Source organism: Strix uralensis, chromosome 13, assembly GCF_047716275.1.
Source record: "Strix uralensis isolate ZFMK-TIS-50842 chromosome 13, bStrUra1, whole genome shotgun sequence".
NCBI lineage: Eukaryota > Metazoa > Chordata > Aves > Strigiformes > Strigidae > Strix > Strix uralensis.
In genome coordinates, this window is record NC_133984.1 from 8,668,658 (window position 1) to 8,680,294 (window position 11,637).

Consider the following 11,637-nt stretch of genomic DNA (forward strand, 5'->3'; position numbering starts at 1 on the left):
CCCTTTGAGCTTACACAGGAAAGTTCAGCTGCTGCAGCTTCTTCTCCCACACAATTTGTTTTCTTTATTGTATATTTAAAAAAATGAGGAAGTCCTGATGAAAACTCTTTCACAGACAGGGCAAGGCATGGCACCTCTTTCCAGGATCCCAGCAGTAGTGGCTTGATTGCAAAGACTCAGTTTCTGTCCTCCTTCATCCCAGGCAGACTAAACGCTTTCCTCTTCTTTTGTGATACTATAATCTGTTAGCAGTGTAACACTGATTTCTGAGCCATGCGTGCTGCCCGTGACTGACAGGGCTCTGGTAGGTGTGTTACTGTGGGTAGCACTGGGAGGCTTTGTACGAAATTTTGCCTTGCAGCACAAGACTTGCTTTTTAAAATGTTGCCGGAAACTTTTACTCAGCCAATAAAGAGCAAAAGGATTGACGCAGGAATTGCTGAAGGCCAAAGCACGGGAAAAAATAGTAGCTATCAGATGAAAGGTGGAAGCATCTACAGAAGCATGGTATGTAAAAGAGCGGTATAGGTAGAGGATGTGGTTAGGCAACCAGCAAAAGGCAAACAAAGCAACAAGCACCAGCACTGTTTTTGCAACTCTCTTGCGGGATTCAATCTACAAGAAAATAATGCATATCTGGTATTAATAGCAATTAGTAACACATGTTTATATAGTTGGTGCTGATTTTTAAAGGGGTCTAAAAGTCTAAATACATTAGTAACCAAAAAAGCAAACTGAAAAAAAAAAAAAAAACAACAGAAAAATAATTTTTTTTATTTTTTTTTTTTTTAAACAAATTATTTCCAGTGCGGAGCACATTCCCTTTCCATTATAAATCAGTGGCAATCACATCTAGACTAGGATTTAAAAGTACAGAAATTAATGTCTCAGCTCACATGGATGAGGTCTCAGTGTTTACAATTCCACATTTTAACTTCTGAGTTTAATAGGGTCATAATAAAGCAAAACAAACCCCATCCCTCTTTAGGAAAGCATGCAGACACAATTAAGTTAATGAGTCATGAGCATGTGCTTAAGTGCATAGCTGAATTTGGATTGCTAATATGGGCTGAGTTTATGGAGCTTTTTACTCTATTATCAGGTAAAGGTTCTGCACTCAAGAATTCAGACTTAATCAGCATGGTAGATTTTTGGAAAATTGGATACTTTAGTGCTTGATCATAGCTTACCTGCTTACGGGCATGACCATGTTCTTCTGCTGGCATGTTGGATGTACTTTTATATAAAGTTCTGGCGATAAGAAAATAGTAGACAGAAATGACAGCTAAAGGTACAATATAGAACACTAAGAAGCAAACCAGGGAGTGAGCTTCCTGCAGGATCTTCTCAGACACAGGATAGGGGGCACATGCCTCAAAAGTTACATTTTTCTCAGGATTGCTGAAAGAATACAGATCTGAAAAAACAGCCTCTGGGATAGCAAATATCATGGAGATGATCCAAACACAGCCAGCTTTACAGCAGGTCTTTAGCAGCGCATCCGAAGTCTGCAGTTCCAAGGGCTTAACGATGGCTCTGTACCTAAAACCAACCAACATAGTTGTCAGAATAAATACAAACATTGTGCAAGCACTGACACTGCAAACTTCTTGAGGATAAAGTCATCTCTGTTCTCACTAAACTAAGAGTGGTAGAATCGTCTTGGAAATGAAAACATACTAGCTCTTTGTAATTAAGATGGAAACGTAAAAGTTAGTTTTAAGCATGTATTTTAATGAATTGGCTGGCAGGACTTGTTATTAAAGCCTTCCTACATAAAGATGACTTCTACTGTTTGGATTAGGATCAGTGAGGGCAATCATGTCTCCTATTTTTATGGTGCTGCCTAGAAAGGTAAATGAGGGAATTAGTATGCAAAACTGGTAGAGGTATGAAACAGGTTAACTATTTTATAAATACCTGAAACCAAGCATGTACAACCCTCCTTTATTCCATATTCTTAAGGTCCCAGCTGAGTGCAGTGATCTGATTCAAAATCACGCTCCAGTATTCATTCATATTTATAAAACAGGAGGTAACACTGCTGTTGATTCATGGCTGGGATTGTGCAGCATGTGGACTGAGTCAGACATATGAGAAAAATCTGGGTAAACCTATAGATGTGCGAAAATCTGTGTGGAAATGGGACATGGAAAAAGGACCAACTGCCACGAAGGTGGATGAAGCACAGGAAACAATATACCCTGCTCCCAAAGTGTCAGGGACTCTCAATGATGCAGAAGGAAGAGACCCCTCCAGGGGGGCACAAGACTGGCATGTAAGGAGAGGCAGTGAAAAAGGATCCAGAGGATAAGACAGCTTAGTTGTACCATTTTGCACAACCTGAGGATCTGGTCTTCTTCTCCTCTAGGCAAATTTAAATAGAAAATTGAAAGCTGAATTTCTATTTATCAAATAACATTTTTATTGACTTCAAGCTCTTCTAGCGTACTGGAACATGATACTCTGACATTGCGCACATGATGGATGTGCTGAGCTTTCTCAGTGAGTTTACCATATAGTTACACTGTGAAAATGTAGCATAGAGTATTTACGTAACAGCTACTAATACAGAAGCAAGCATCTAAATCATAGAATCATAGAATAGTTGGGGTTGGAAGGTCATGTAGTCCATGATGGATGCTGAGTTGATGTCATACAGGACCAAGACCTTGGAGCTATGATAGATAGTTCAGTGAAAACATCAGCTTAATATTCAGCAGTAGTAAAAAACCCACACCAAACCCTAAAAAAACAACAAAAAAGAAAAATGTTAGGAATTATGGAGAGCAAAAGAGACTACTGTGCAATTATCTGTATCTCTGGTTCATGCAACTCTTGAGCACTATGTGCTGCTCTGCACAGCTTAACTAAGGATGGAATAGAACATGAATAGTCTGGAGAGATGGATAAGCGTCACTGTTTCTTCTGGCACAAGAGCCAGGGCCGTCAAATGAAGTCACGTGCAAAGCAGAAAAAAAGAGTTGTTTATGCAACAGGCAGCGAAAGTCATTGCTAAACAAGTTCAAGAAGAGAAATCCATTGAAGTTATTAAATAGACAGAAACCACATCTGCTCAGGAGGTCATCTGAAGGTTTAGGGTATAAATGTAGTGTTGGGTAGTGGTTTTTATTCTTCCTATGTGTCTTTTCTTGTCCTTATACTACTACTGCTGGAGGCTGGTATTGGCCTACACGGACCCTTGATCTGATCCAGTATGGCCATTCCTGTGTTGGCCGATTTTTTTTTGGAGTATGGTGACAGTAGCATTGCTTAAATTATGTACACATGAACTACTTGCTACTACACACACAATTGCTGGCATTCAAGATTAAAATCTTTTTCTCTCTTAATATTAAAATTCATTTTGGGTTTTTCTGCTCCTCAACATGCTCATGCTGATTGAACTGAAATCTCATCTTAGTTTTGTTCATTCAGGAAAGAAGTGCATGGAAACCTGATTGTTCCGCAACTCCTGACAGCAGTCAGATGGGAGCACCGATCCCTACTACAGTGCTGTTATTGTAACCTGAGTTTAATTTCAGGACTTCTGGGCTAAAATATCTCTGGAAAAGATATAAGAACTATAAGAGAATATATTCAAATTGTGTCATGTCACACTAAGCACTCATCAATCTGAAAATTACAGTAGTATTGCATTAACATCAAATCATGAGAGTTATTCGTTTGTCCCCCAGTCTGTTCTGTGTTTTCTTTTGGCTTTTTACCCCACATGTCAATCTTTTACATTCTAGGATCTTAGAACCTCACTGAGTGCATAGGACAAAGGATTTCCTCTCAGTCATTTTCAGTTTTATTTTTCATCTTCCCTGACTACTTTAGTGCACCACTAGATAGCACCAATATACTGTCTTTTCCCTGTCTTAAGAAATTTCCCTTTTCCGTGCAATTGAGGAAAAAACCCTGTACTGTACTTCAAGCTAATAAAAGGTCAAAAGACTTAAAGAGTCTTTCTCACTTCGCTCCATTAAAAAGAACTGCTCCAATTTTTCTAACAAACATTTTAAAATTAAATGGGAAAAAGGTTGGTTGGTCGGTTGTTTTTGTTTTTTTTTTTTTTTAATTCTATTACAATGTGACATTTAATATTGTGCAAAATTATCATTTCTGCTCTTTTATTCATTTCTAACTTCACACCTGCAGTATCTCCTGGCAAATCAGTCACATCAGACCCACCTGTCAGCACTGAGAACAGTCAGGGTAAACACTGATACTCCAACTGAGGTTAACTGGATAAAAGACAGCAGCTTGCACCCAATTCTTCCGAAGAGCCAGGTATCCACAATATAACGTGTTGCATCTACAGGCACACAAGTTAATAAAAGCAGTAGGTCTCCAAATGCCAGGCTGGTGATGAAGATGTTTGGAACCGTCTGCATTGATTTAATCTTGAAAAAGACTTTGATGAGTATAGCATTTCCAAGGAGACCCACTGAAATGATCACAGCATATGTAACATAAATTGTGCACAGTATTTCTAATCCTGGAAAGGAGTCTTCGGTCCATTTTTCATTTGTGGTTTCATTATCAATGATTGATTTCAGTTCTGTACCATTTGTAGATGCACACAAAGTCTGATTAGCTGAATGCAAGTATACTTGAGACATTTCTTTAACTGTTTCTTCTCCCCAGGCTGGACTTAAACTGATCAAAAAATTGTTTAATATTTAGCTTGCAGCATATCAGCAAGGTCAATAGAAAGGTACAGATTTGTGTCTGAAATTAAGATTCCCGTTGCACATTAACTACTTTCATCCCCTTCTGGGTCTTGAAACATGCCTAGGAGAAATGCACACAGATCTTGTTCTGAACTGTGTAGGAGGTGGAGAATTTTTTTATTGGCTTTTCAGCTAGTGGAGCAGAGAGGGAGGAGGAAAAAAGAGAAAAGGGGTTTCTTTAAAGATGTTAGCTGAAATGATGTTTTTTTCTTGGAGCTATCTGGCAAGTAAATATTGTATTGTAATTGCTGTAGCATTAGGGTTCGCATCTTACCTAGCAAATGTTTGTCAATATTTTTCAAAATATTCTAAAAAGGAAATAAAATTAAAACCTGAAATAGTTTTCTCAATTATACAAGGAAGTAGAATATACTAGTTTAATGCAAAACTCTACAGTATGCCTTAATGGCAGATAAAATATCTCAGAATATATGTAGTATTTGCTGAAAAAGCCATGTGCTTGTCTATGCTCTGATTAGTCTTTCTATCACAGTAATGCAGTGACTTTCCAAAAGGCATTATAAGATCGAAATTTATGGCCATAATCCTGCCAACACTTTTATTAAGGCTTAGGTTTGTCCCTTGAAACAGTCCCATTGCCATCAAAACCACAACTTATGCTGAAGTTTGAACAGGTTTATAGGTATTTGCTGTACAGAAGCCTGTTAACCTTGCAATAATCCATGTATTTATTATCTTTGAATGGTGCAACTGATGATTCAAATCTTGTGGGAGAAAAATAACTTTTCATGATACAATCTCAGTCAAACGTGTTGGTTCTGTGGGTTTTCCTATCTTTAGATTAGTCAACAGTCAAATCTTAAACTCTGCTGTGATGAACTCCTGATTAACTTTAATGTAAACTAAGGTACAAGGAATGTGAGCTATTGAGTTAAATCTCCTGAAATTAAGAAAGCCAAGATCTAATTTCTAAATAGTGGAAGTGGAAAAGATATCAAAGGACTGAGCTTTATGCCTTGAAAATGAAGATCAGTAGCTGGAGTATTTTTTCCTCCAGATTGTTCTTCAGCTGTGACGTTTGAGTGGAGAAGGTACCCTGCTCAAATCACAAAAGCAATCTTACAGCTGAGTCCCTTTATCTTTAGCTGCACACACAGACACACATAATCAAGTTTGTTTCATTTACTTAAAAATATTCTTTTAAGTACTACTCATGAAAAGTCTAATTTTCCCTCTGCCAGTCCCAATGCTTGCAAACACAACTATGCCATAGGTATCAGGTGGTGACAGACCAGATGGTAGATGATAGATCAGATGGAAGACCAGTGCTGTAGCCAGGTGGAAGAAGGAGTCACTGATATAAAAAGGATGTATGGGTTAAAAATTCCAATTACATTTTTTGAAAGTGCTTTTAGAGGAGGAGTTCTTGTCACGATCAACCATAATATATCCTTTATGCAGGCACAGTATGTAGGTTGCTCACAGATTTAGGTACCTTTGAGGATGCCTGATTATGTTGTCCACCCACACTGGCGTAGTAGTGTGCATTATATTTAATATAGAGTTCATCAGCTGTAGCAGATTGTGACAGTTTAATGTCAGATAGTTACATAAAATGTTTAGATTTCCTGTATAGGAGAAGTAGGGTATCACCAAACATTGGGAACTAATTGCTCTCCACCAAGTGTTGAATACTCAAGGGTGGCATCTGAATGAAACATCAGGTGTTTGGCTGAAACAGAAATTTAGCTGAAAGAAACTTATTACTTTGAATTGCACTAGAGGTTGGTTGATGCACCGAAGTTCAGCTGGCAGCAAAAATCCCAACCTCGTACAATCCCAGAGCTTTCAGAGCCATCTGAGAGATTAGGGCTGACAACATGAAATCTGAGGCTCAGTTTTTTCTGTCACTCAGTCATTTTGTACAGCAGGATGGAGGACCTGAACCGATAGCCCTCTGTGTAAGAGATGATCCAGAGGACTGGAGACTCTTGAGCTATGAGATGCTCCCAGCAGTTGGTTTGGGGCATGATTCAGGTATGAAGGGAAAGGTGACAGACCTCCCAACCCATATTTAAACCTCTTGAGGACACCAAGTGCCATAGATGAAAGCTACCCCAGAAAGCACCAAGGGCTTAAATTTCTGTTTACTCCTGGTACTTCATGTGCTGTTTATTCCAAACTGGACCTGAATTCATATATCTGAACCTGAATGCTCAGTCTGATGCTTCACACTTTAGAAGCCCACATTACATGGAAACACAGACACATTTTCTCTGCTCTCTCTCTAATAGGAGACAGTACCTATGTCTAACCCAGCTCACAGCAGCATGAAATGCTACTTGGTTTTCTCTTTCTACTGAGAGACTGTATTTTTCCCAGCTTTGTGCCTCCTTGGGGGAATCTGACAGAAGGAAGCTCCTTCGTTTCTCACAATTCTTCCTGCAGTCCTTGTATTACTGCAGGGTTTAGCTAGTCGGTCAGGTTCTCTCTTTATGGAGTATAAGGTACTGACTTAGTCGATTGTTAGGAGGTGAAAAATATTGGTTTGAAAAAGCACACAAAATAACATTCTCTAGACCCAACAAAAGCCTGAAGGACAGATAGTAAACATCAAATATGCAATTTGTTTATGATGGTAGAATTTCAGTGTTTCTGTTCATCAATTTTGTGTGCTTTTCATTAGTGTCATGGGTAGAAACCAGGCAGGAGAAAACACACGGAGCTTTTAGCACAGATTCTGATAGCTTTCAGTTGCGCAAATCCAGCTGAAAAGGAAGAGAATGGCATCATTGTTTCAAACAGTAAACAACTCTAAGGCATTATTTTAGAGCTCTGTCTTCTGGTACAAAGAGAAGAGCAATTTGGGTAATTCTGGCTATTGTTTCAAGTACCAGGCTTCACAGAAAATGAATGTTCCTTTTGAACTCCATGCTGAAAAAAAATATGATTAAAATACTCAAGAGTATATCATTTAGCTGTATTTTTAATGCAAATTTTCTGTTTTAATGCAGTGTGACTGCTGACTTAAGTCATTTCCATGTGCTGCGTAATGTCACCCACTCAGAAAAATCTTTCGGAACCATTTGTTCTGCACCAAGCCAAAATATGGAGAAAACAGTCAAAATCTTAACTCCCATTAAAGAAACTGATTTTCCAAAATGGTAATTATTTTGTGTAGTGTATTCTTGTTATTTCAGTATACATTGGTCATGCTTCATTGATCATTATTTATACAAATATGCCACAATGCTTTGTAGCTGGAGTGCTAGGAACACAAAACTGATACACGCTGAACTACAGCTGTATTAGGCAGCCTGGTTTTTTAGGTTTATTTTAACTCACTTAGGCCATTATTTGTATCATTTCTGCATAGAACTATTTAGTTGTCTTAATTCTTCTTTTATGTCTCAAACTCATTTGCGACCCTTGCTTTGATTGTCTCTCCTAGCAATTTCGCCATCTGTTTATTGCTGGCTGATGTATCTTTCTGTCTCTCCACTGAGTGAACTGACGTTTATGTTCTTCGGGTGTTAACAGCAGAGAGATACCGAACAGCTTGTCTGTCCTAGTCCTGAATTTTGGTAGACTCTGTTGTGGCATCCTCTCTTATAAAAGACTTTTCTCAGGCTAAGATCTGTTCTACAAATGAGCCTGATTGCTATCCATGTGCCCAGACTGCTCAGCACAGAGCAGGACTCTGCCATTGGGTCACCACAGACATATTCTTCTTACTCCTCCCTGGAGATAGAAAACTGATAGGAAGTCTAGCAGTCTGCCCAGATCAGTGTAAATCTTTCAATTGCAGCAAATCTCAGTAGCCTTCCTTTTAGGCTGTCTTCTTTTGGCATAAAGATGAAGGAAGGCTTTTTGTTCCTCCATCAAGAAGTCCTAACCTGGAATCCTGTAACAACTCTAGGTTATAAGCTAGACTTTGCAGTTATAACTAGAATTATGTTATCTGAAATATCTTTTTCTTCCTAGTGTTTTCTGAACTGGCTTTGTCACCTTTCTATTGGGAAGAGGAGTCCCTCCTCTAGAGATGACATTCTCAGAGATGGGTATCTGTAATTGCCTTGTTTCTGACTTGCATCTCTGTTGCAGCTTTAGTGTCTTCTCTTTAAATTGAAATTGCCAATAGCATGACAAATAATGGCAAGATTAGGGGACAAAGAGTATCATAACTCATGTCAATAGTGAGAATGAAGCTTTTATCTGACAGCCATTTGATGGGCTGTATGACTTGTGTGACTGTTCCCAATCCATTTTCTAGTGTTCAGGCAGGCAAGTATTAAATAGGGAAGCTTGAATGCACACCCCGAGTGAACGTCAATGTCAGAGACAGCGGCCCATGTTTAGAGCAAATTACTAACACATCCGGGGCTGTTTCCAGTTCTACTCTGTCCTACTGTGAGAACGGGAATGAGTCATTTCCATGCGCTACATCTGAGTCCCTCTCTAAACAGAGAGAACATCACCTCCCCGTCTCGCCAGGCATCCATTTTAGAGCTACAAGTGTCAGGCAGTGGGGAGAGAGGTTGTGTAAGGCACTGCCCGCGCTGGATTTCTTCACTTGGTGAGCACAAGCACTTGGTTTCAGTATCTGTCAATCTGATGTTTTTCACCGCTAAGTGGGAACATCTCTATCCTGTATTTTGATTTTTTACCGTTGCCCAGTGTCCTCAGCAGTTGGAGACAAAACAACTACCGAGTGATTAAAAGGGAAAATATATTTTTAGGACTCTAATGACAATTTCCTTGGCTTTGTCACATTTGTAGCAGAGTATAACTATTCATTGTCAAAGACTACCCATTTAGGAGAAAAATACATTGGTTTATTACTGGTTTTATTTCCCTATCACCTGTGTGGAGTTGATTCTACACCAAGGGCAGAAGGAGCTGTGCAGGCACTGAGACTCAGGGCATCAAATCCTGCAATAATGTTTGACTGAAACTGAATCCCTGTTTTTTAGAACTGAAGATGAGCTATCCAGTTACACTTTCAAATACCACAAAACTTAGCAGCATGTCTAGGAGCAAAAATAACACCATCCCAGCCCTCAGTGTTACAAAGGTGAGATGGAAGGTCAGTTCGGATGAGCTGTCAGGAGCAGCATTCAGCGATACAGCAACAAGATGGATTATCTGCTTGGTTGAAATCTAAGAAAATAGCTTCTGGTTTTGTTATGATGTCTAAATCCAGACTATTCAGTGGAGTTAGTGGGACTCAGTCTGCCTGTGACAGAATCTCAAATGCTGTCATTAATCAACAGCTTCAGATACCTTTTAACCTGTTTCTCCATTCTTGCATCCCTTCCAGCATCCTTTTCCAAGAGTTTCCTCAGCCAGGTTCAGTATTGGAATGGCCAGTGAAATACTGGTGTCATCTCTTGGAAAAGAGAGGAAAACAAGCACTGGAATGTGTTCTTGAATTTCTGCTGTTACAGGAACAATGAGGCAATGAAGTAATATAGCAAGCATCATTCTTTTGGGCATCCTTGAAACTCTCAATGATACATTTAATTTAGAACCATTAGAGTGCCATTACATGCTAAATACTTTCTGATACCTAAAAGCACAGAGTATTGTGCATTAAGACTTAACAATCATCTTACACAATAGGTAATTATCTTCCCAGTATTTTGATTTTTAATCTCAAATCATTTCTCATAATGTCATTTCTTTCATTGTCCCAATAATAACTGCCTGCTAAATTTAGAGAGAATTACACATCTTGGGCGTAAGTATTGCTAGCCTGTATTGCTAACCACTGCTGGAGATTCATAAACGGTCAGAAGAAAACTTAAACAAGCTGTACTGACCTTTAACTGTTATCCTATGTAATATTTATCTATCACATCATTATCAAAGTGCTGTACATACATTGAGCTAAAGGGCAGCTTTAGCCACTTGTCCATGAGGAGACATCAAAAGTCTCCAGGGACCCTTGAGTGAGCTGCCTAGACCTTAGATCTGCATCCACTGACTTAGTCAGTATGAAGGGTGGTGTAGTTTTGTGCTGGTCTAAATAGCAAGATGGGAGTGGGGAGGGTTTTGCCCGAGTCACCACAGCTGCTGCAGTGATTTTACTATCATTTTTTATTGCTTTTGCATTGTCTAACCTATTGTTAACAACCCACTGAGATCTGACATCAAATAATTGTCTTCATAGATAAATATACTTTCAGAAATCCTTCTCTCATTGGTTTAAATCAGAGCACGCATTTCTTGGTGTATATATTGCTAAAAATAAGCAGTCTAGGAGTAAATGAAAATGACTTAGAAATCAAAGGAGCTTTTAGATTGCTGCTTTCTCAGAGAGTGAGCAGAGTCAACTGATACAATCAAAACCGTGGGGAGGAGGATGCGTTTCTATCGGTAACTCGCCGTTGCCCGTCAGGTCACGTTCAAGCCAGAACTGCGGAAGCTGTTCCCATCACTTAAAATTATTAGGATGTGAATCACAAGCCCATAGCAATTTTTATTAGATTTGTCTTTGTGCATGTCCTCTCCCTGTGAAAACCATCAACGCACAGTTCTGTGACAAAATGTCAGTGTAGATATGTTGGAGAAGAGCAAATGTAATGGTGCTGGTGTGGAAGATATTATTTCAGCCCAAAGAAAATTACACATCTTCAGTCTGGCTGACAACCTAAACAATGCCATGCTTGAAACATAAATGATACACTGTTTAGCTGGAAAAGCCATTAGGCATATGATGGAGAGTGGAAGTAAGCTAACTGCCTTCCCAGAACAAATAGCACTCTGCATTTTACACAAGCAAGTTGACAGGTTTTTAAAAATTTACTTCCAGATTTTGCTTTTTGAATAGAAAAAAAATGAGTAGCAAGAATGGAGACCTGACATCACTGTACGCCGTGCAGCTTGCTCTTCTTCCCGCTGTTACATCTCTGAAGCAGGAAACACACTGATGGAT

At 39.0% G+C, this 11,637-nt stretch overlaps 1 protein-coding gene across 1 annotated transcript; it reads right to left on the minus strand.

Moving 5' to 3' along the window:
- Window positions 1–207: 207 nt before the first annotated feature.
- On the minus strand, window positions 208–4,628 carry BRS3 (bombesin receptor subtype 3). Its single transcript, XM_074882830.1, has 3 exons — window positions 4,198–4,628; window positions 1,191–1,542; window positions 208–615 (listed from the first exon to the last, which is right to left on the minus strand). The coding sequence occupies exons 1-3, from the start codon at window positions 4,626–4,628 to the stop codon at window positions 208–210; spliced, it is 1,191 nt and encodes a 396-aa protein (XP_074738931.1).
- Between the last annotated feature and the right edge of the window lie 7,009 nt (window positions 4,629–11,637).

Excerpts from the sequence above, each read along its gene's own strand:
- BRS3 (XM_074882830.1), bottom strand. The coding sequence starts at position 4,628 with ATGTCTCAAGTATACTTGCATTCAGCTAATCAGACTTTGTGTGCATCT. Across the intron at positions 1,543-4,197 it reads ACTGTTCTCAGTGCTGACAG|GTACAGAGCCATCGTTAAGC; the intron begins GTGGGTCTGATG and ends GGTTGGTTTTAG. Across the intron at positions 616-1,190 it reads ATGGTCATGCCCGTAAGCAG|ATTGAATCCCGCAAGAGAGT; the intron begins GTAAGCTATGAT and ends ATTTTCTTGTAG.